At 38.6% G+C, this 26,078-nt stretch overlaps 1 protein-coding gene across 4 annotated transcripts in view; it reads right to left on the bottom strand.

Annotated features, from left to right (window-relative positions):
• Window positions 1–26,078, bottom strand: part of KIAA1549 (KIAA1549 ortholog) — a 74,539-nt gene that overhangs the window by 33,578 nt on the left and 14,883 nt on the right. For all 4 annotated transcript variants that reach the window (XR_002435400.1, XM_021387872.1, XM_021387882.1 and 1 more), the window contains exons 6-9: window positions 20,774–20,833; window positions 17,888–18,033; window positions 10,249–10,426; window positions 9,058–9,242 (exon numbers count right to left, since the gene is read on the bottom strand). Coding sequence is in view for 3 of the 4 variants with exons in the window: in XM_021387872.1 (XP_021243547.1) it covers window positions 9,058–9,242; window positions 10,249–10,426; window positions 17,888–18,033; window positions 20,774–20,833 (569 nt within the window). In the remaining variant the exon portion in view is untranslated. The remainder of the gene's footprint in view (window positions 1–9,057; window positions 9,243–10,248; window positions 10,427–17,887; window positions 18,034–20,773; window positions 20,834–26,078) is intronic.

The raw sequence follows: 26,078 nt of genomic DNA, 5'->3' as shown, positions 1-26,078 counted from the left end.
CCTGGGCAGCCTGGTCTAGTATTTGATGTGGAGGTTGGCAGCCCTGCCTGAGGCAGGGGGGTTGGAGCTTGATGATCCTTGAGGTCCCTTTCAACCCAAGCCAGTCTATCATCCTATGATTCCATGATTCTGTGATCTCTACTCATCCTACCACAGGTACTCAGTATACCATTCGTGGATCAGTCATCTGCTACTCATAACTTCACCACTGCCACAGAAGGAATATAATTTCTTTTTAAGAAAGATCACGCTTGTGCTGGTCCCCCTACCTGCTCAGGTGCTGAAACTGAACCTTTTTTTATCAGTCCCAGGTGCCTTTTTTAAGTCTGCACAAAACCAGTGCTAGCAAAGATTTCTTGCTTTAAATGTAAGTTGCTAGAGAAGGTTTTCATTTGCTCTATTTTTATACATTTGTGAAAGGGAAAAGATAAACCACTCTGAAGCTTACCACTAAAAAGAGCATGTCTGAACTAATACATTATTAAGGCATTATATAACAAAAATGCAGTTCCTGCTGAAATCCAAGGGGAAGATGATTTCAAATGGGTAACTCAAGACTGTGTTTTAATTCTGTTGCTAGATACTGACAGGAAAAAAAAAATTGATGCTCTATTCATAGAACAATCAAAGAATTTCTATAGAAGCCTACAAACAAAGCCAATGTGCCTTGGTCAAGACTTAGCCCATGAAAGCAGCTAATAGCTTCAGTACTGTTCAAAATGCAGAAGTATTACATAGCTGCCAACATGCTGCTTTCCTAGATGCAGATACACACCACAAATGTCAACAACGTGTTTTCTCAAGAAAGCAAAGATTGCACATACAGGTCAGTGAATAGATTCAGCAGAAAGCAGCAGAGACAAAATACATTTTACTCAGCATTCATTTTGTGGTTCCTCTAATTAAAACAATGTGAATTTTCTTTCTTTAGGAGTAGCAGCAGCATTTGAATTTGGACATAAAATGAAGAACAGTATACCAACACAATTTTCTATTGAATTTGTTTTACAAGATTACTTTGTTCCTTGCAGAAGCACTGAGCAGAGGCCATTAAAATACTAAGGAAACAAAGGAGCTAAGCATGATTTCAAAAATAATATTTTAGTGTTGGTATATACTCCATGAACAGGACTGGAATCCCTGCAAAGAAGCCCTGCTGACTGATGACCTTACCAAAGTGCTAGAACATGGAACATTACAAAAATGACAGGATGAAGAAACTACAGGAAAAGGTTTTTAAATCTACTAAGGTAAATGCAGCAAATCAGTGAGAATCAGCATTCTCAACACCAACACGGGTTGAAGATGTAAATAAGCAGTCTGATGTAGCATTGTTTAAAGCTACTAAACATCACAAACTTTCTCTACAATCTGAGATTCACAGCATCAAATGCTTCTCTGCATTCTGAGGGCATCACCTCAGGAATTTTGCCCCTGGAGTAGGATTAAAAAGAAATGAATAAAGAAAGCCCTAAGCTTCCAAAAATTCTGAAATTCTTAAGACACCTGTTCTGAAATATTTTCTTAAGACAGATGCTTCCCATGGATTTTCACCATCCTCATTCTTCTCCTTTGTGTATTTTCTCTTGCCACATTAATGTTGCTGTAGCAGCTCAGTAAATTTCACAAAAAGCAAGAGGGATCATGTTGTTGAAAGCCCCTAACTCTGAGTACGTCTATGCCCATAGGCTGCTGAGATAACTGCTGTAATAGGCAGAGTTTTGCGTCTGAATCATACATGGTTTTAGCTTTCCTTCTAAGACAGAAATGCCGCAGGGCAGATACCGTCTGAATCAAGCTTTGGTGAGGTTCCTTTGCACACTAGCTAGACAAAAACATCAGAAGTAAGTTAGAAAATGATCATCAGCTTTATAAAACAGAGAGGCCACTGCTGTGTCTGAGTTCCACCAGTCTCTTTTCCACATGCAGTGTCAAAAAGTCACTCTCCAAAGGCCACAGAAGCAAGTCTGACAAACCGCAATCTCTAACAGCTAGCACAGCATGTCAAAGATAGCTATCAATCAAGGACATTTTTCTGCCAACTTGTAAGGCAAGCAAATAAGTTCATAACATGGCTCTCACTGTCTGGACAGAGCACAAAAACACTTCATCTCCGTAAATATTAAGAAAAGTGCTAACAAACTTTAAGACTGAATATGGATCAGCAATTTTAATTTGACTTTGTGTTGGTATTTTGTTGGGCTTAATCAACAAAGATCATCCTATGGTCTTTTAACTCAGAGACATTTATACATCTAAACAGGGTTTAATGCAGACAGAATGAAGGCACAGCAATACAAACTGTCGGATTAATCTATGTGCCGAAACAAAGCTACATTTTTCCCTCCTCCCTTGTTGTGCCCCATTATCCACGACGATCCGAAAACTAGGGTAAATCTGTTGCTTGCTGCAGGCCCAAGAATCCTTTCAAATGATGCAATTTCGTGCAGGCACCTGTAATTTGAGGAGATAAAGCATACGAACAAATCACCTAGCCTGCCAGCTCTGGCTATAAAAGCCTTCCATTGCTCTGTCATGTTGCTACAATCACAATGCGGACTGCAAAGCATTTTAGTGAAATATCTTGCTGTTCTGCAACAAGTGAGTAGTGACGTTAAAACCTCCAATAACAATGATTTGCTACAGGCACATATTCTTGTTCTAAAAATAGCTCAACTCTAAGGTAAACTATTATCTTCCAGTAGGAAAGATGGAATTTACTTCCACAGTGGTAACCTAATATCAGTGGTCTATTATATGATTAGGATACTACTAACTTAAACTATATTTTTAAAATAATTTTTTTTAAAATTCCTTTTCAAAAGTAGCCAATGTATAAATATCACTCTACAGGTCACCTACAATTTGAAAATCTTATGCAGTTTCACCCTCTCAGAAAGACTGATAAGAATTAGAACATGAATCCTTTTCAAAGTCTAGTTCAAACAGATGGTTCAAAGTCAAACTCAAAAGAAAAGCTAGGAGAAGTGGCACTCCTTGATCCGGAAAGGAGAGGATGGATGACAAGACCTGGAAGTCAAGATCGGCATCAAGCAGGAGTCCAGGAACCACTTCTTCACTGTTCCCACCAATACAAGGACAAGGGCATCACAGAAAACATGGAGGTAGCAGGATAAATGCAACACAAAAGAAGATGGCATGATTCTTTCACATAACAAACTGTACCAACACCTGTCAGTAGCTCAGATGGGTTCAGAAGGACTGGAAAAGTTCAGAGAAGAGAAATCCCTTGAGGATGGCTAAATATCACCACTTCTAGAGTGCAAAAGACCTTGAGCTTCACATAACTGAAGGCTAAAGAGCTACAAAATGCAAATCATCTTTCACTCTGGTTTTTGGGTGGTCCTGTGTGGAGTCAGGAACTGGACTTGATTCTTATGGGTCCCTTCCAACTCAAGATATTCTATGATTCTACATGTACCTTCCCTGTCCTGATATCTCCTTCTACAGATTTCTGCTTTTGGCATCTGGGTGAGATGGCCTTTCAGTCAGACCTTTATATGGATACTCAAATGTTTGTACAAAAGCAGATACATTTTAGTTTTCCAATATACTGGTATGACCAGCATCCAAGTGCAGCATTTACATCTACAACTAGTTAATAGCTAATCCTCAGTACAGAAGAAGAGTTCCCACAAAAGAGCTCTCGCAGAGGAACTGCCATCGGAGAAATGCATTGTTGAGAAGTAATTAAGACGTTGAATACTGTGTTCCTTGTCAGAATCCAGCTGTTGATTCAAACTCAAGAAAACCTGTATGCCAGTTCCAAAAAGACAACATTTTCAATAGTTAAGATTGCTATTAGAAATGAAAGGTATTTCTTATGCAAACAGTTGGCACAGACACTAATCTCTTGCAGAAATTCATGTCAGTTTTCAAGTAGTTTTTATAAGACTGGTGTCAGCTGCCTTTCTTTACATGGATCTCTTTTGACTGGAGTTATTCTGAAATGCAGAGCTATTGCCTCCACATTATAACAGATGAACAAAAGCATTACAGGATGTCAAAACATCACAAGAATTCTTTGTATCAGGAGCAGGAGCCTAGTATTTAGCCTCCAGCAGGGCTGGCCTCTTTGATCCAAGGAACATCCAAGAGGCAGTCTACTGAATACACAATAATAAGCAAAACTCTCAATTCAGACATGTACAGTTACACCCGACACATGAGTTTTGGGTGTCAGATATTCGTGCTTGAGGTAAAATAAAAATCCACACAAGCCTGCCTGGCATCCTACAGAATGCACAACTCATTACCTGCAATGCCCAGCAGCATGGGGAGACCTGAGTAGCTGCTACAGCAGCGCGCCAATGAGAGCAGATGAGCCAGGGCTGGTAATGGTCCCCAGGTTACTACACATTAGCTAAGGTTTGCTGGCACATGATGCCAACTGGTAGCCCTCCAGCTCTCACACTGATACTGATCATGGAGAAGGCAGGGTACCATATGCGTTATCCTACGCTTTCTGGGGGCCAACTCACCCCTCCTCTCCCACAAGTCAACATACATTGTGACACCGACAAAGAAGAACCATGGGGGCACACAAAGGCCCCAGAGAGAAGCAAATCCCAGCTGTCTTTTTTTCCTCCAGGGTTTTAGGATGTGCATTTGGAAAAATCAGGAAGCCACTTGGTCCAAATTAGTAGTGCAAAGTCAATGACTTCAGCAGGCTCAGTATTTCATAGATGCAGAGAACAGCTTGGGTAGGAAGGGATCTTCCAGACCATCTGGTTCCACCCCCTTGTCGTGGGCAGAGACACCTTCAATTAGAAGGAGAACATCCCAACCCTTCTAAATAAACATCTGTGAGCTTGTCTATAGATGAGTAAGATTCCTGTCATTAGAGCAGGGAACCTTTCCCTGAATAACTGTCAAAAGCTGCAACTACCTCTGAAAACTCCTAGCAAGGGATCTGACTTTTTTCTTTAAAAGCTTGTACACAGCAGAAAAAGTCAGATACTTAGAGAATCAGGTATCATATAATTTTCTTTTATGTCTATAGGAAAAGAAAGAATATTGCCATCCCTGTTTGCATTATACATAAATATATAGGGACAAGGGTTGACAGTACTTCTGCACAAAAATGGCAAGAGTCCAGTACTGAGCAGGATGATGGTTTGGGAATTGAAGACATTTACCCATTTTCTCGCAAAGAAGAAAAATAAATCATTTCAAAAATTCAATTTCCCACAAAGACACTGCACAGCTTCTTTGCAGTAAAAAAAGTTCATGTTGTAATGACATGGTGGTGGTTACAGGCAAAGGCAAGAGAACACGATAATTTAAAAATGTTTCCTAGGCAGCTTTTTATTCCAAAGGCAAAGACATCCTTATCTGGTGCAACAACTTAGATCACATCAAGGTGAATCTCCTGTAGGATGCTACAGCTAACAGAACAAGTCATGAATACTTCATATGCCCTTTAAATATCTCAGTTCCACCTCTTGAAAATAATTACCCTTGCACAGACCTATGAATCTTGCTTAGAAATTCACTGCTTTGACCTGTTTCGTTAACACCTGCTTTAGAAAGTGTCCCAGGTAACTTCGATGTATCTCTTCCCACCTTGTAACCAGACAAAAAAGACTACGCAGTATTTCTCAGGTATTGTTGATTGTACTTTGGGGCAGATGGGTGGACAAGAAAATCTACCAGTGTCATCTAGCAGAGTTTCTCTGAGGTCCATTGTTTATTATACGCTTTTTTTAAACTGATTTTCCTAGGATCAATTCCCACAGAAGTTTTCCTTCCTATGTGTTTGTTTCTGTTCACGTAAGTTACAGGCTTCTGAGAACATCAAGAAGTAAAACACCCCTTTGTTACTGCACCTTGCATTGGTTCTGTCAGCAGTCCACCTTGGCCTTGTTTGAGCTCAAGCTGTCTCCCTGACTTTTGCAGAAGACAGCCTTACAAGGACACAGCCAAACCACCCTTGTGACCTTTACCACAACTGCACTGTACCAAGGCAGGCATACTCCTAGTAGGAAACCGAAAAGGCATTTTGGGTGTTATCAGCAATGCATAATTGTACTTGTCTGCTTCACCAGAAGACAGGCTGTGAGAATATGGAATTTATAAATATGCAATATATAGTGGTCATAGGAACACAAATATCACAAATATCCTACCTGCTGAAGGAAAAAGATAAAAACAAAAGTTAAAAGAAAGAGAGAATTCTGTGAAAGTAAACCTTAACATACAGAAGATTAAAACTAAAACTTAAATGGTCATATTGCCTGAGCGAATATGAAAATATTTCAGGATAAAAGCAGGTGTTTAAAATCAGAATTAAGTGATTAAGTAAAAGGAGGAAAGAAAGAAATGATGAATGACAGACACATGGGACTACAGAATGGAGAAAAATTCTTCGTGTCTTTAAAGCATATTTCAAGCAAAAAATTCAAGTTTGTAAAGGAGACTCAAAAGCTTCTGCAAACTTTAAAGCCTTACTGATGTAATTTGCAGAAAAATGAATGTTACCAGGTATTTACTGAACTTCCTTCTGTTGCGTTTCAAGGACCCAGCCCACAACTTTGTTCTAGGTTTTGAATTTGCAGACAACATAATCTGCTATCAGCTACTCATGTGAATTCCAGCAGATCATTAAGCCCACTGATCTGCTGTGTTAAAATAATTAATTAAATGGCTACACACTGAAAAAAGACTGGTGACACCTCCGGAGATGCTCCAGTGCAATATGATATCCTATTCACAAGAAATGAGTATCTCTGTTTCTTATCTTACAAAGAAGTGTAGTTAATATTAAGAAAAAAAAATACCTACAATGTGCAACACATTGTAGCCCTATTAGATGGTTGACAAGAATCATATTCTCTTTCCAGCATGCATGCCATACATATGCTAGTGAAATACTGTGATATTTACACATTCCATATTTACTTTTTTTTTTTTTTTAAGTTTAATGGAAATGAGAAGAGCTAGCACTATAAATGCAAATGTTTTATGAATAAATTATTTAATTTCAGGAATAAAAAACCACCAAATTTTTAACTAAAATATCCTTCCATTTACAGAGGCAGTGAAGGCCTTCACTTTTCTTTAGGCAAATTCAAATAATTGTAAGGATAGTGAGGGAATGAGGTGGGGGGCAATTCTATTTTTTGAGTTTATTTCCTACATCCTAAATTCCTGATCACTTCGATCATTTCTTTGCATTTACTGCAATTAAAAAAAAAGTAAAAACCACGAACAATTTAAGGAAAGGGGGCCAGATCAAATGTGTCTCATTGTTTTATGCTGTTGTGACTGTCTGGAGGTCTTCAGTGCTTGCTAAATAAGCTCTATTCTGACCTGGAATTCCAACCTGCTGCTTGAGGACATGAAGAAGGCCCAATGACAGCCTGCTACCATAGAAGCCAGATTACTTCTTTACTTCTGGATTCTGAGCAAAGAAGAAAAAAGTTTTTTTGAAGTAGATTCTGCTATTTTTTTAATGCACTGATAAAAATTTAAGATACTTTTTACTGCTTTACTTCATTTAATATTTAAGTACGAGCTATCCACACAGGATGGCACAGGAAGGACTGGACTAGATGTCCTTACTGGTTCTTTCTAGTTTGCTTGCAGTGACTTCTCTGAAGAAGGTGAAGTGACAGGCTCCCTAGGCGAAATGAAACAAGGCTTGCATAAAAACAAATTCAAGGCTTCTGACTCATGAATGATTCAAACAAAGAATATTGTGGATGCACTGGTGACAAAAAGCTGAGCAACTTTTAAAAACAATGGGACGATGGAATGTTTCTCGCCTTACAGTCAACTCAGCTGTTTTCTTACACAAAGCTTGAGACAGCAGAGAGGTAATGAAAATTTATGTCATGAAATAGCGTACCAAGGGTAATGATCCCCTCTCCTGCTTTTTTTGTATGACCCCTCCCAAATTAACTTATATTACTACAGGAACTTCTTCAATCAAAGGCTGCGTTAGGTATTACCACATCTCAGGGGATATGCTAGCAGGGGGAGAGGTTCATTGAAGGGCACTACTTGTTGCTGACCTTGATGATGACACTCAGTCTGCACTGGCAAGACAAGTGGAAGTTGCTATTGATTTGTTCTGACTGCTTTGTAAGTGCAACTGCTTTCTGCTTCTCTCATCTTTCCCATCGTTAATTATCTTGAAAGAGAGTGTGGTGTACAGACAAGACTTGTTACAGAGAAAACTGTATGACTGAACATGAGGTGACAGTTACAAGAACATGACTACAGTACCATAGGGTTAGCACAAGCAGATTTTTTTGCCTTTATTAATGCCTCTGATAGTATAGTCAGTAATAAGCATCTCTGACACACAGACATGTTCTCTTTAGCTAGAAGAAGTCTAGTCATTTTTCCACTCCTTTTGATGAATACCTATTTTGTGAAAATCATGGATCATTTATTTCATAATTTAATCTTGGGAACAAAAGAGACAGACTGAATTTCTCACCACCGTAACCATCACTTCAGCCAATGTGCTCACCCATAAAGTTACTGGATCTCATACACATTTAGAAACTGAAGTCCTAGTGACAGGCACTCACAATGGCAACACAAGAGCCTCAGCAGAATGGTCAGCAGCAAGGAAGGGCTCTAGCAAATGGCAGTTCTGGCGTGAGGCATATTGAATGGTTAAGGTTCAGCTGTCAAATAAGCTAAGTGGAATCTCTCCAAAGAAAAATTCAGCCCTCTGCAGAAAACAAGGTCAGCGCTTCAACACTCAATACATTTCCTCTTACTCAGTCCTAGCTGAAGCCTTAAAACGAAGTGATAAAAAGGGTTCCTTTCAGCCTCAGTGCCTACATTTCAGAAAAATGTATCTATCTAGCACAGTATCATACAGCTAAGACAACAGATAAAGCATTACGGAATTCTTGACTTCAAGAATCACTTAACTTTTTTACTTCTTTTCTTTTTAACCAGAAGGTTCTGAAGCTCTGTTTCCAAATGGTATTCGAGGATAATAGGTGTTCCCTAGACACCCACATTCATTTATGCTCAGAATACTCAACCTCCTCCCAGCACAGCTTCCCCTTTTACCTTCTGTCGCTGCTGAATGTTGCTTATTGTGTCTGGCTGAAACTCCAGCTTGTCTGTTCGACAAAGTTTCCAATATAAAATAATAACGATCAGGAGCACCACAGCAACTGGGACTGCCACTCCAACAATAATCCACAGGTTGCTGTTCTGTGCCTCGGAGGAGGACTCCTTCAGCTTTTCCACAGCTGTGAAGTTAAAAGGAAGAGAGCAGTTTTATGTGGTTATATATTTTTAACTGAGGACACTTCAAGGTTATGTATTTTTATGTTCTCATAAATGCTAGTTCAGGAGTTTATCAGAAAGCAGCCACACATCACAGGAAATGTCTTATACTTATCAGTTAACATACGTCATGCTCAGGAAGCATGGGGCAGCAATCAATTGTTCTGGTCTCCCTCCTGAAGACTTGTGCTTAAATTACTCACAAAAACACAATTCTACCCTACCACTCTGTAACTCCAAACTGAGTTGACACAGTGAAATGCATCCAGAAAAATGACTCCTCACTAATGTTAGAAGAGCTTTTCACTTAATTGTCTATATCCTGTTTTAAGTGGTATTATCAGCAACATTTTCTCTTTTGCTATACATATTTTGTTACCTTCCTCATCAATTATCACAATCAATTTGAAATCACTAAGATCTTCCACATTTTTTACTATTTTTTTCCTTTCTCTATTTCATTGTCCATGTGTAAGATCTTTTACTCTCAAGAGAAAAAAAGGTAATCATACTGGAAAGTGTAATTAAATCAGTATTGTATGGAAAAAGTAAACTGAAAGAACCAACAAAACTTTAATTCATTCTATTTTGCACAGTAGTTGTATGTGGGGCTAAAACCCACGGAAGTAAAACATTTCTAGCCAAATTGACACATGTTCTTAAAGCAATGTTTTAAAGTTAAAAAACAGTATTTCTATGCAACTTCATCTTTATCATTTTTAATAATAGTCATTCTGATGATAAATTTCAAGATTAAAGGAGCATATTATAATTCCTATATTTTATTATCCGGTAGCTCATTTATGTCATTACATGTTCACATATAAAATCATCATTTTCTTACATAAAAACTGTTTAGTTTCTTCCCAATAAGAAAAAAATAAACAATTTTTATGCCTCTTTAAACAACTGTTTAATGTCACTCTTCCTGTTTCTCTCTGCTGGCATCGGTGCAAATTTAGGGCTTACGCTGTGCAACAGTGCCATCAATGCGGTATCCGAGGATGATTGCAGCACGCTGGATGTCTACTCGGTTCATCAGGTCTGAGCACTTCAAAGCACTGAATCTCTCTCCATCTTGATCCTCCACAAAATAGATCAGCTCCACGGGGTTATCAACACCATCTAACCGTGACACATTCACAATCTGTAAAGTAATTGGAATGCTTTTACATTTTAAGTTGTATTTATTGGAGGTTTCCATACATTTGGCCTTTCAGTATTCCCCTCTACCCCATTCCCTCCACAGGGTCCAGGTCTTAAAGATACTCTTCTAAAAAACAGTGTTTGGGAACTACTACAGTTTGGAAACAGTCCATATCCAGGGGAAGTCTAATGAGAAAACAATGCTCCAAAACACTGTACACAGCAAAGGTAGAATACACAGAACTTAGTTCTCTCATCTGAGAAAAGCTTCAGTCAACATTGCACAAATGCAGACACACAAAGCTAATATTCAGAAATAATAATTTTCTTCCAAATCAAGATTCAGAATATTTTCACCTAACAGTTATACAGAAGGTTTTAAGTCATCCAGGGGAAGACTACATAGCTGAAATAACATATCAAATTAAATAAGTACTATTTAAGTGCTTTGGATCACGGAAATTTACAGAAATTTCTGTTTTGTAACTTTAGTGTTGGACTCAGTCCTTGTGGGTCCCTTCCAAGTTGAGATACTCTATGAATCTATGAACAGAAACTTTCCAGGGAAGCAATCCCTCACACAATACATTTTTATGGCAAACTTGAAGAAGTTTCTATTCTTTTTTTTTTTTCTATTTGTTTCATGACAACATACAGATCCAGTACTGAACAGAACTGCTTTTACTCTAAAGATGCTGACACCATCCCATTCTGGTAGCCTCTATCATCTTTGTAGCTTGTCGGGTAGTAGGAGTTACTGGACAGACTGTTTTCATTGCACTTTTCTGTCTCTGAATATTTTTACTTCACTTTGTTATTCATAACGCACACTTTTTTGTTCCAGTTTTTCTGAACGTTAAGCATTTATACAGGCAAATATTCTGATAGCTTCAAAAAGAACTTTTTGTTCTACCTAAATGAAAACCTGCACAGCCACCTTCATCCTCCACACGGCTCCCTCTGGTATCCACCTCTCTTCAGGAAGGAATTTACTTGAAGTTGTGGGAAGCATTTATTTCTGCCTTCTTCTAAAGATGTTAATAATCAAAAGAATGTGGGCTATGAAGAAGCCCTGTAGATACTATCTAGCCACTGAACATCTACATTGCAGATGAGACAATTTTAAATTCCTACAAAATTAAGCCTCATACATAATAATTCTCTTCTGTATCATCATTTATATTTAGTAGTGATCACAACCGCGAACTACTCCAAACTAATAGCAAGCAGTATTCCACTATGCGAAACAGAGTTTGAAGAGATCTGGAAGAAAATGCCACAAAAGGGCAATATATTTTGTTTCCTTCAGAACTCTCCTTTTCTATGAAGTACAGAGCTAATACATCAGAATCTCAATCAACTTCTTGTAGGCTTAAAGTAAAGCCAATACATAAATGGTTGCACTTTACAGTTCAAATCAACTGAAAACAAAGAATAATGTTCAGCATTAGCTACATTTCGAGTAAGTTAGAGAATACCTAAAAATAGAGTAGAAAAATTATGTAATTTATGAAACGCAGCAAGATCTGCTAGTAGGACTCATTAACCAATCCTGAATTCATCGTAACGCTGTTCACTCTTCTACCAATCCCTGATTGAAGGGAACACAAAGGTATCAATAAATAAGGTTTCTTAATGCGCCTACTGAGCAGCTGTAAGGCTGAATCTGGTTTCACAGAACGCAGATATATCATTAGTTAACAAATGCCCACAGCTTTGTGTATGTGCTTTCACCACAGCCTGGCCTTAATGCTTGGAATGGTAGTGAGTATTAAGTGGTATCTCATTTCAGCATGAAAGGATGAGCACTTTCTAACAGGCACATAACTCTAAAGGGAGGTGAGGGAGCAGAAAGGCTGCTCATGACTAAAAGCCAGGGGGTTCTCATTTTAATTTTATGAAGCTTCTTTGTGACATGTGCAAACCTACAGAATAAGAGAAAACTAGAGATTCTTAAAATGAATCATCATCAATTTTACGGAGTTAAGAAGTATCATGCTTATGTATGTGCACCATACACACAGAGTAACAGCCAGAACCTCTGGTTGAATGGGTTAAGAAACTGCTCTGCAGTTGCCTTCACAAAGGACAGTGAAGAAGGATGACAGATCCCAGTTCAAGGTGCCACATGCAAAACAAAACAATTTTAATATTCCTCTCCATGCTGAGGAATAGGGAAGGGTGAGAGGAACGTCTGGGGACAGAAGAAGGAGAAGCAGCTGGAGTTTTTTTGGCACAGTATAGGGAACAGGGGAATAAACATGAAGTTCAACAGAGAGTGGCAATTCAGTTTGGTGCAAATGAACTAAGTTCACTGTTTCAAGATACATTTTCTCTGACAGAACTCATTCTGAGTGCAACATTCTTTATGAGTGCTCACATCACACTGAGGAAAGCTGCAGACTAAATTTCAAACCCAAGGGGAGATGGTTATGGAGCTCTACTCTTGGAGAACTGATGGTTGAGCATGGTATTATTGAGGTGACGAGACATCTACACTTGTATGTACACACACTGTGACAATATCAGTACTTCAGTTTTCATATATGTCATGTTGATTCACTACAACTTTCTTTTTCTGACCTCTAAGTTTGCTGCAACACAAACGAGTTCACTGGATCTAAAGTAGTTTTAAGTCTACTTTAAAAATCAATATACACAGCCATTCTGTCCATTTTTTACAGTTTCTGTATAGTAAGGTCTGTGCTATTTTTCTCCAAATATTCTCTGTGCAGCTTCAGATTATAGTTTTTGTCTCACAGTTTAGAGTTGTCTCTGTGCTAAGAATACAAGCAGAGACAGAAATGGTATTTTTCAGGCATTCAGAAATGTAGCTTGTGTGTAAGGAAGCATTTTACATTTATACTTTGGCAACAAAGGAAGACTGGGTGGGGGGGGGATGAGATGCAAGAATTTCAATACAGAGAAGGCAGAAAATTTAAAAAAAAAAGACCAATTCATTTAACTAAAACGTACAAAAATGATATAATCATTGTTGGTACTAGATGTGTATTTAAACTCCAGAGAGTGAAGGCTTAATTGTGCTCGGGTGCCAGTAGATTTAATTTAAAACATGTCTTTGAGAGACTATCATAGGTCAGTGAGGAGAGTTTCCTTGGCAACCAGGTCTAGTTCAGAAATGAAAACAGAGAAAATCCAGGTGCTAGAGAAACTCACAAGGTGTGCGCAGAGCATGCCAGAGGACCCCGGTCACACTGCAGTGGGCAGAATGGGGAATGAGAATACGAGAGTTCCTGTGCTGCCCTGTGCAGTGGCTTCACCAGCCCATGAACTGGTTTGACTAGGAGCAGACTGTGGTTAACCTGAGGATGCTCCACTAGAAACTTCCAGGGGAGAGGTCCCTGGGCTCTCGTTGCTGGTATGGCTCTGGCCATCCACCCGACTCTGCGGCAGGTGGCCAGCATGGGGCGAAGCAGCTCGAACCACGAGATCGAGCAGCAGCAGTTCCCACAGGCTCTACCTGCAGACCTCCCAGAGAGACTTTGCCTTCACCAAGACTACGTGCATAGGAGAGACATATATGCTGGTAGGAGGAAACCAAGAGAATGAACATCTGCTCTAATGAAAAACTCAACTTGGTCATTATGTTCCCTCACATGTTATGACTGTAGTGTCATCTAACCTGCCCTTTTCTCTAAGTCAGAACATCATTCTTTTTGTCACTTAGTAGGACCACCTTTTTACTTTAAGTTCAAGAGAACAAGCATGTTGAAATAAAGGAAAAATATGTGTGTGTGTTAACTCCTGGATTATTTTTAAACCAGTATTAAGCCCACTGATTCCACACAAATTTAATGAGAAGAAGACTTACTACAATGAACCCTTCACATTATACAGTATGTGGTCTTGTCTGTGTCAGTGCAATGCAAACAGCATTACGCATGTGCTTTGAATTTGCAGCAACAGCAGATTCATATTAAAAATATATATACGACATGCTCTGTGAAACAGTAGCATGAACATTACACAAAAATCAATGGAACTATCTCATGTTTAACAGCCAAGCGTGAAACTTCAGAGGTTTTTGGAAGTGATGGTTTTAGGTGTTTTTTTAAATCCTGGAGTGCCACCTGTTAGCAGCACAGAGGAGGGGAAAACATGCTGTTTGAGCATTCTAGGTAGTCTGAAGCTCTAATACAAAGTGCACAGACTGAAAGATCAATTTTTAACATTCTTAGGTCAAAACCCATACCTTTAGAAATGAAATCCAAACCTTGCAAGCTATCAGTTAGTACTAGAAGGGAAACTAATATGCCTGCAGTAACATTCACAAATAATTGCTTCACCTTCTGACCCACAGTCTTGATTTTCCACAGAGCTTAGAAATGTCACATTTCAATATGCTATTAATATCATTCATCTCAGGAAAAACAGGTTTAAAGGGGCTCCACACAAGTGAGTGTGTGTCTAGTCTTTTGTGAATATATGCACATCCTGCTAATAGACGTATCCAACACACTGGCAGCTTCTGGTCTTTATGTTCACTTCGTTGTGGCTTACTAATACAGCAGTTGCTGGTTGGTGTACAAGAAATATGGATGGGAAAATCTGAAATCTGAATATAAAATACAAGGAATATAAATAGCTGTCCCTGAAGACTCAAACAGATGCATATATACAACACACTTCAGACATAGCTTATAAGCTTGGCTGTGAGGAACAGAATGAGCAGCAGTAAAACCAAAAGTTTTATTGCAAGTGGCTATGGACCAGATCTTTACTTGAGAGGGAAGCACCCTTGAAAGCAATCAGGAGCCCACCAACAGGTGCATTGCTCCAGCTGCACATGTCTTTGCACCTGGAGTGATGTTGACATATCTATTACACTGAGCCTAGAAAAAGTCAACACAAGAGCAGCGCTGCATAGCAAACAATCCTTGCATCACAGGAATACTGGTGTGGTCACGACCCTGTCTGTGAAATCTGCTGTATTCTCCAGGCTCAGACTCCAGGTTCCCATCTGTAGTGCTGCAGCAATGACAGGCCAGGTTTACAGCACTGCTGCGCACGTGAAGCTCGGTTGCTCCAGACAGTCCTAGCACTCATAAAAAGTAAGCAGCATGCCTGGGAGCTTTAAGCTTGGACATTCAAACACACAGTAACAATCCAGGTGAAAAGGTCATTATTTCCTAGAGAATTGAATATTAAGGCCGAACTATTCCTAACTATCTGTACATATTATACAAGAAAAATCTTAGCCAATCTGTCTTGTTCTCTACAGAAATGCCATTTCAGCATGCACATTCTCTGCTGCAGTCTTCACTGAAGTGTTTGAGCTTCTCTCTGCAGAATACCCAGGTTAGAGCATGGCTTTGAGAGCTGGGTGTGGGGAGAAAAGAAACAGGAGGATTACTGAAATACTTAGTTGTAATTGATGAAGTTGTGAGAAGTAACAGATACCTTCAGCAATGCAAGGAAATACCTCAGAGAAGAAGAAAACACACTCTTTTCACTCATTTGCACGCAGGTCAAAGCAAGTGCTCTGGAATACCCATTCATTAGGCCTCATCCGGAAGCACATAGCTAAAGTCTTACAAACAGATTTCAAAGGTTGATCTTTTCTTTGACTGGGATTCTTTCCCACATGTCTCCTGAGGGCACCAACAACTGACTCAAAGTCAAAGCCAGACAACACAGAAAAGTTTGTTCACTTTCTGGTTGTTAGGAAGTGGTCTCAGAGACAAAAGAAAACAAACCAACTTCATCAGAAAGCTTTACAGGTCAGATAATTAATATGATTTATGCTTAATAAGAGCTATTTGAGATACCTTAAACCAACAGTCTCCCCGGATGTCTTACCCACCATACTTCTGGATATTCTGCGAAAGTAAGCAAACAAGAAGCTGTAGTGCCTGATCATACCTACCATTACTTGTGCAGAAAAGTACCACATCAATCAGATACCCAGCAGCAAAGATCACACGCTGCAAGCGCATTATCCACTGTCCTTCTGCCTTCTCTTTTCCACACCTCCTTTATTACAGCACTAATCAAACTGAACAATGTTGGCAGCGAGCACCTGGAGCAGCCTTGTGTTATGTGGGATGGGAGAATGTGCTGACCTCAACTAAAAGAATCTACCACTGCCTGAAGACAGAAGTTTACAGACTCTTTGCGCTAATTAAATGGCATATATGAGCAGCACTGATGCTTGGGACATGAGTTGCAGAATTCACTTATATTCCAGTAAGTAATACAAAGTCATAAGAAAAACACTGTCTTTTCCAAAACGCTCTTCTTTAAGCTAGAAAGGACCTGCGTGGAATCTAGTGCATGAGAAAACAAATGACTTGAGCTTTATTATCTAAAACAATAAAACCGTATTCTACATGTGCACATTTTATAGGCTGTGGTGTCTTTGCTATCAACATAAGGATTATGTGTTTATTTTATATGCAAAGGAAGGACCGAGGCATAAAAAATGAAGTGCAGCAGGAGGTGTCAGGAATACAAGATTCAAAGTAGACATCTATTTACAGCAATTCAAAGCTGCATGAAATAAAAATAAAAATAAAATCAATTACTGAAACAGATGTTTCTAAGACAGAAAAACAGAAGTAAGAAAATTCTAACATATGGAAATTTAACTGTTAGCAAAAACTGTAGGGTCAGGTTAAATAAAGACAAAGTCTGAACTGCAAGATGGGCATCTGTGAGGTAAACCAATTGTTGATGACTTAGCTAGAAAAAATAAATTTTCAGAAGGTCATCCATGAGAAAGTATTGTGGCTTTCAGCTTGATTAACTGACTAGACTACATATGAAAATGTAAAAATTAAATTTAAATATCCAAGTCTTCATAGACATTATGTCAATAATTCCAACTTAAACAAAACTGTAATGAAGCACTGGTATTCAGAAGCTGTCATGTGTGCAAAAATTGACATAAATAATCAGTCTTACTTAAAACTCACTCCTGCAACCAGGAATGCTATTGACAAATAGGAATTTAAGAGGCCAAATTTACTACTCCACTACTGCATCAAACAGCACATGATATTATTTCATATTTCTACACCTTCACAAAAACGGCACAGAGATCCGTGAAGTAGCTGTTCCAGCAAAGTACCTTTTTGACTCAGATAACCACTCTATCTCCTTTTCTAGGCATCTCCTGTAAGTCAGACAAGATAGCCAGATCTTTAAATAAGATGTTGGTAAAATCATTTTCAATACGTTTTTTTTAAAGTCATCAGAATTTTTTAGTAGCCACTTAAAATATTCAGTTGTTTCCATTCATTATTTTCAGTTTAAAATACAACGAGGTAGCCAGAAGAACCATATTTCAAGTACAGAACACAAGCATCATCAACTAGCTAAACTAGTCAAATGCGATACATGCAAGTGAATTATCTTTTCTCAACTCAAAGCCTAGGTATTATGAACTTATTCAATGATTTATTCCCCTTTATTTCTTCCTCTGACTTTGAGCTCTGAATACCTGCACAATGTTGCTGCCTGCAAAACTGGCTCGTCTCCATATCCGCCCTCTGGCCAAAGCCTCGTTTAACAGGTGAGCTAGCTTCCGCTCCATCTCAGCCTGAAACACTTCCTCCTGAATTCGCTGGTCGACGACACCCAAGAGAACTACATTGCAGAGAAAGTAACCCAAGAACACAATTGAATTAGTAAAAATTTTCAGCGTCTTTTCTGCAACTTCAATTACAGGCGTTGAGTCGCTCTGTGACATCTTAAGGACAATTCAAGAGCAGCAGTATTCTTAGGGGAATACTGTGAAGCTCAGCCGGTGGTTACATATTAGAAAGAAAGGCTTTGGATCAGGGAAGGTTAAAATAAATAAATAAATAAATAAATAAATAAATAAATAAATAAATAAATAATATAGGGCAGAGGGCACTTCTGGAATCTCAGCCAGTCTAGGCAGATCCAGAATACTGAAGAAACAACTTAAATTCTAAAAGAGCATGAACATACGAGCATTAAGTGAATTAGTCAAACACAACCAGAAAGGAACATTTAGCTAAATTGCCTCTTGCAACTACTTGCCATCAAAATTTCGTGTTTGGAAGTGAGACAGGGTCAGAGATAAGTAAGGCAATGGTTCAGAAACAAGGAAAAAAAATTGGACCACATGAATGATGCTCTGTATTTCAAGTGTGTCTTCTCTAGATAAGATAAAGATTACCAAGTATGCCAATTACAGCATATAAAAAAAGGGTTAGTAGCCCTGCCAACTTCACTCCCTAACCCCAGGTAAATCCAGGTCACTGGGGCAGTTGATGCTGAGAGGAATACCTGAGGAACAACGCACAGGAAACAACAAAAAACAGGGGACCTTTGCCAACAAGAATGCATTCCAGTAAAAGAAAAGTACAGTTAATGTAGCAACGGTCATTTGAACAATCTAATTAAACAACCTTAAAGGATAATAAACTGACTCATCACTGACTGCAGCGAAATAATGCAGCTTTCCTTCCTGAGGCTTTCCACTAACACAGTTTATTTGTTAAAAAGTCCCTTTTCCATTGAAGCTTTTCATGTTTATTTATTTAAAATAAAAAGGCATTCAATTAGAAAAAATCAAATAGTTACAATTTTAGTTGTTTTAATTTTAATTATCAAAACAACTTGTTCCATTTAAAATATTTCACTGCATACACTGGAAAAAAAAGGAAATATTTTCATGATTTTTCAGAGATCAATAGCACATCTGCTAAATTCAATAACAGACAACGTACCTCAAAATAAAATAGCAAAATAAATAGAGAGTGGCCTAAGGCTATTATATACATCAAGCAGAACGTCATTCTTGCCTATGTATTGAATTTGATTATCAATGAATTATGCTTAATAGCATGAACTGTATTCTATAACCAAGAGGGACAACTACAGAAAACACTGCATCTGCCAATGTCTTTTGATCACTGGGATATTTTAGAGTACCCATGCACTTATGCCTTGGTAATCTACTATTAATCTTCTATTAAATAAAAGCTTATCTTTAGTAAGTATAAATTCAGTAATCTTTCTTTCTCATTAGTTATACTATCTGTCTACAAAAAGCTACCAAATAATGAAAAAAGTCATTAACATAGAATGATTTTGTCATTAAAATCTAACATACTAACTTAAAGGACTAACTATGCCAAAGTGTACTAGCTCTTCCCAGGATACTTGCAAGAATTGGGATTACAAAAAGTTCCCTTGCATCAAAGAAAGGTGTCGTGATTGGCTTTTACCATCTTATAGCCAGGAATTTTAGGGAAGGAAAAAAAAAAAAAGTTGTGTGGGACACTCACACACATGGATTCTGAGCTAGAAGATCCTTTTTATTTTTTATTTTTTACTGCAGGGTGTAAGGAAACTTCCAACAAGAACTAGTGAAGCAAATTTCTAAGCAGGAGAGGGTATCGCTGTCTTAACCAAACTGACAAAAAAAGCCAACATAAATGTTTAAGAGAGGATGACATTGGATGTGGGATACACACAAGTAGTTGCTCTTCTGTTACTATACATAATCTGAAATTCTTCAGCTTTCTTCAGAAACACAAACTACATGGACTTCAGAAGTTAGTTTCCTGCTTAAAAAGTAAACTGGTCACTTGTGAGAGGAGACAGGGATGCCTGAAAAAAAACAGTATGTCTGTACTACTTCTGTTAAACTATGGATGCAAAGACTGTGGGAAAACAAAAGTGTATCCAGTGGGACACCTGCACTTGAACAGCAAGGTTGCTAGGCAAAGACTGGTCACCATTTAGGCTTTTCATGTTGAAGAAGTAGGCAGGATCTCCTGCGCTTGCGGGTAAACTCAATATCCTTTGATCATCTAAAAGTGACAGCTCAACCATATCAATTAATTACAGAATAAAACATCCAGCAGACTTGGGTAGGAGGGGTCTACTCTGAATGAATCAGAAGAGATCAATGAAACGGGATGAAACAGTTTCTTGCAGTCAGAATACATCTATTTTTATTCTGTTTTATTCCTGGCATGTTTTCATACAAAGTGCCCCATAACGTTTTCATTTTCCCTTAAAAAAGATAAAATATCTTCAAATCAATTGAGAGCATACAGAGTAGATAGTTCATGCCTGACAGCATAAGCTGTCTCGCTAAGAAGGAACTGCTTCATAGCCAAAAACTATTTGGTGTGCATTATCGAGGAATTGCAGTAGTTCATTCTAAACTCAGGAATTACATTTCTCAGATGTTACAGTTCATCACGTCTTTGGTTTTTAGAGTTTATTCAGCTCAGGCATTAATACCTTGCAAATGTGCAGCACCCCCAAGTTATTGTTATTTATCTATGCCAGTTGTCCTACTAACAAAAATAACTGCACTCTTACTCACATGAACTGTACATACCTGTTCTCACCCAGGAAGATTTCATCAGCTGAGACACGTTAAGCTTAGGATAATGAAAGGCTGAGGGAAAAAGAGAATGGAGGAAAAACAACAGTTAGAACAGTATTCTCAGTAACAGACTTAAAAAAAAAAAAAAAAAAAGAAGGTACTTCATAATTTATACTGTCAGTAAGCATCTTCTTTACACAGATGTATTACAACTCCTGAGGCTATGTAGACGCGATGGCAAAGCAAGTGCTCTGAACGTACACTCCTCAGGTCACCTCTGAACAAAAAGAAGCTAAGGGAAGCAGTCAGATTTATCACCTGAAAAAATTCAAGCTGCTGTACTGAGGTCATTGCTCCTACAAACTTAAGAGTAAAACTCACCGTGAATTCTGTTTCTTACTGAGCTAGCTGCAGGATGAAACTTGTGCTCAAAGGGCAATGAAGCGATTCATGACTGTTTGGGAACACAAATATGACCTTCTATGAGGCAAAAACTACACAGAAATACTAAATGTAAAGCAGAAAACTAAACAGATCTGATCTGAGTTCTAGATCTGTGCAGAGGGAAAAATTTTAAATACATCACCTTGGTAAATTACTTTACAAAAATCGCAAATGAATGCATGTAGAAGCACTGCTGTGAACAAATCACAAGAATTATGTATGTGCGTGGCTCGATGGCCCCAAGATTCTTGTATAAAGCTGTGCTACAGGGTGAAATCCTTGGCCCAGTGAAGTGAATAAAGTCAATTTCCAACTATTTCAATAAGGATAAGATTTTTCCCAAGGTTTCCACTGGAGAGCAGTAAAGACATGTTGGGAAACAAGTGGAGATGGGGGCTGGGCCAACAGTTTCCTCAAGGGAAGTTTTAAGCTTCACTATGGCAATACGAAAGAGGAAGGGTCATAACTTTCTCAAAATATTTAATCCAGATGCAGTTTGCTAAGCATTATACAAAGGTTAATTTTTAAACTGTTTCACGCATAGAAAAAATGACCTGATCCATGCTAAAGCAATTTGGAACAAAGTTGTACTGTCTTCAGTTCTAGATAAAGTTTAACAATACTGCATGCTCTAGAGAAGCAGAAAATTACCAGTTTTCTAATTTAATCATGCCATAATTTGTAGAGCAGCTGACATCTGTCAGTCAGCATATCTAAAAATGACTCTTTTGCCCCTTAAAAAGCTTATCAATTTTTGACTAATGCAAAGGAATCAGTAGTTAAACTGTCTCTGTTATTCCCACAGAATTATTGATAGTGCTATAGAAAAAAAAATGAAAATGTGGTTATTCTGCTTTATTTCAATAACACCACCAGAGGTACACTGTGACTTACTGTACTGACTTACCCTTCTGGGTATCAGAATACAGTCCTTTATTCTGAACATGGAACATCAGTACTTTATACACTGATCAGGATGCATCACATTTCCAAAACTCTCAGACACACAAATAGCACCCCACAGTCCATTTAATTTAACACATTTATTTTTGGCACACTGCTACATGATTCTTCTGAGGGTAGCTTATATTTGCTCTGTAGCTATAACTGCTCTGGTCACGCAATTGTTTACTTTAATTTAGAAATACAACCTGAACAAAAAGCGTAAACGAAACCGCATCTGTGTTTTCCTAAGCATGGAAAGAGCAAGATAAGAAAATCAAAAAGCCTCCAACGGCCACAAAACTTTGAACTGCTAACAGATGCGGCTTTCTTCTTCTTTTTAAAACAAAATTGTGCTTTGCCTCAATACTTAATGCGCTCTTCACGCTTTTCCTAATTAGTACTTGAAAACGATTTAATTCATGCAAATTACTGGATGACTATTCACTTAAACTTTTCACGGAATTAATGAAATTTAAAAATAAACCCATGAGCAGAAAATCTTGGAATTGAAAAGAAGGATGTGCTGCGATCATTGGCAGCTAAGGATGGGTTCTAAAACCTGACAAAGAGTGCATGAAATGAAGGACACTTCAGATAATGCTCTCAAGTTGGGAAGTCCAGGCTCCAGCTCCTCTAGCATCAGCCATTCAAGTGTCTCACCATACGTGGCCCAATTCTGAGCTCAGCCGGAGCCTCAGCACTGCAGTGTGATCATATTTGCAAAATACCTAATTCCCCTGGAACTAATGACTAAAACCAGTGCAGAATCAGGGGAAAATTGGACAGACAAATTTGCTAGTTAGATTATGGCTGGTCTGCTAATGACTACTGAAACATTAATTAGGTACATACTAGCATCACTAGAAGGTTCCATGACACAGTCCTGAAGCACCATACCATGTAATGGCATTGATTCCACACTGACTGAAAAGGCAATGGGTTACTCAGTCACCCAGAAATCTTTCAACAGCTGTCTGAAGCACACTACTCCAGCAACATGGCCTTTGCCAGGTGCTCAGGTATGGATATGAGTGACCTTATGCCAAGACATGTGGGACCATGCATGCTAAAACTGATACAATATTGACTGCTCTTATTTATAATCAATGGAGGAACAATGAGAGAAAGTATGGAGGGAATGAAGGACTTAGTATGAGATGTCATGGAAACACTGGGGTGCAGGCAGTATTAAAATACTGTATCTGATCCAGAATCCACTCTGATGAAAACTGCAGTCCTTGGATTATATCACACCATTTCATCTTATCTTGTTAGCCTTGCAACATCTCCAAAGTAACTGAAATAGATGCCACCCATCCAAGTGCTAGTTATGGTACTGAAAAACAGCCCCAAGGCATCTCTCTCTATTTTTAACCATAATAAAAACAAAGCAATTTATTTGGAGTAGGCTCACAAAGGATAATATTCCTCTTCCAGTCCACAGCTAGCCTTTCTTTCCCTGTCCTCAGAGAAATCTTGCAGCCATAAACAAATAAATATATTTCTTCCTATTGTTTTTTTTTTTTTGCATTAAGAACTAGCATTTAAAAACTGTGATTAGACATGCTTTTCTTTCTGCCAACATGCAGTTTATGACCATTGAACTGAATGAGTTTGCAGTCTAAAATACGAGCTGTAAGGTGGACAACACAAAATTAGCAGGCAGGAAGATGTAAATTGGATATCTGAATATAAGTGTATTGATGAAATTACCTAGAAGTCTGTGGGACAAAATACAGTCCGGAAGTTTCCAAGGCTTGGACACTCCAGCAGCCCTACTTCTGCACAGAAGAGTCCATATAAACCTTACTATGAATGAGTGTAAAAAAATGATGTGTTGCAGAGGGACAACCTACATAGTTCATAGCAGTGTATATTAATTATGTGAAAAACTCAGTTAAGGACTGAGCGCAAAAGACTATGTCAAGGGAACAAGAAGCAGGGAGCAAATAGAATCCTTCAAACAAGGCTCGTATTTGGGATATTGTAGGCATCACTTGGCTTACCAATGCTGAGTCACAGTGATAGTACACAAGTAGCTTGTCCTTAGCACGAATCAGTGTGAACCCCCTGGCAGCTCAGCTCACCGACAGATCAGGTTTTTTGCTTTGTGTGCAGATTATAAAACTTATGATATTCTATATACAGCCCTAAAGGGAAAAAAAAATCACTACCAAGAGTATTAACTGTTACCAGGCCCAACCGTTAAGATACAAATGCCATAGAACCATATGACAAGGAACATACCATATGACAAGGAACATTTCATATTTACATACCTATATACCTTCCAAAATTTCCCAAAAAATCACGCTGAAAAGCAGAGGTTGGCAAATAATTTGCACAGAGCAAAGTAGCTATATGTCAAAGCAAGATCTTCACAATACCTTGCCTGCTACAACTGCTCTGCAGACCAAGGGAGAACATGAAAATAGAGCTCGAGGCCTAGAAATCCAAAGCATTTGGGCGCTGGACTGTCAAAGCAGCTCTGAGGATCTGGCTTTTGGTCACCCTCAGACTGCTCAGTAAGAGGTCTCAAGAAGGATCTGTCCAACACTGCTGAGCCTTTGGACATGATTTCTGGCTCTGAAGATCTAAAATCCTTTGGCTCAAAATAAAACCACAGCAAGAGCGCAAAAAGAAAAAAAAATGCAGAAATAGCTATAAAGAGCTGAGTAATGATGCCTCACTTACAAAAGCGTATGAACGACTTCCACTATTGTCCGTGCTGACAGACAGACCCACAGCCCTTGACAAGCTGAGAAACTGTGTTCTCACTCTGCTGACTTATCAAGTGGCACTATGCCTGGTGTTCCACAACGGTGAATCCAAACATGCTGAAGCACTACAGAGACCAAATCACAGAAGTGCAAATCAAATTGAGCTGTACTGCAGTGTGCTACATCAACAGTAAGTTAGAGTTTTCTAGTGACATGCAAGTCAAATGCTGCAATATACTTGTTGACTTAGGGCTGCCCAGGGAAGTGATGGAGTTCTCATCCCTGGAGGTATATGAGATGTGTGTATGTGGCACTAAGGGACACGGTTTAGTGATGAGACTCAGTAGGTCAGGTTGGTGGTTGGATTTGATGACTCTATGAAGTCCTAATGGCACTATCCTGCAAAAGTAGTGCTTGACCTCCTCACTCAATCTGCTTCACACAGCTTTCTCTTCGATGTGTGAGTTGTGACAGAGCTCAAGGAATCGGCTGCACTGGCCAGGCACTAAGAGCATGCAAATAACCCAGGGAGAATTCCTGCTCTGAGCACCGAAGAAATTACCCATACATTTCTTAAACACTATCAGGAAAGGAGAGGGAAAAAAAAAAAGGAGGAGAACAGGTCAGATACATGTTTAATAGGAATAATTTACTCTTCTTACCAGCCTGTTTTTTAGGACATATTGATGTTGGTAAAAATTGTTATCAAACTGCACTGTACCACCATCACACAAACTGGAAGATGGGATTCTCAGCAAGGGGCCACCTCCAAATTCCCTACAAATATCTCTCCAGAATATAAGAACAGAACTAAAAATGGTAGGACCAGATGTGTGTACATCACAGAAAAAAACAAAGTCACTAAAAATAATACCCAAGAGAGTAAAAGTAATAAACTTAAGGGCAAAAGTGCAAAAAAAAATCCATGCGTAGTGACAAGAAATGCCTTTCAAGCAATCAGGGCAAGAAGAACATTTAATTTGAATTCAATGAGAGGTAAAGATCACAGCCCACAATCTTAGAAGTTCTGTGACCTCACAAGGATCCAAAGAAATACTAGTCATCTATGGACAAGGATTCTCAAGGCTTTTTGTCGTGGTTCAATCAAATACTGCTGCCACTGCAAAAGTACATTCTGTGTGAAATCAGATGAGGGCAGAATTGTTAAAATGAAACAAGAAGGTCAATACAAATAATTGGTTATGGGA

The sequence above is a fragment of the Numida meleagris genome, chromosome 1 (assembly GCF_002078875.1).
Source record: "Numida meleagris isolate 19003 breed g44 Domestic line chromosome 1, NumMel1.0, whole genome shotgun sequence".
NCBI classification, from domain to species: domain Eukaryota; kingdom Metazoa; phylum Chordata; class Aves; order Galliformes; family Numididae; genus Numida; species Numida meleagris.
Note: the sequence above shows the minus strand (reverse complement) of the source record. Positions and strands in the feature narration are given on the sequence as shown.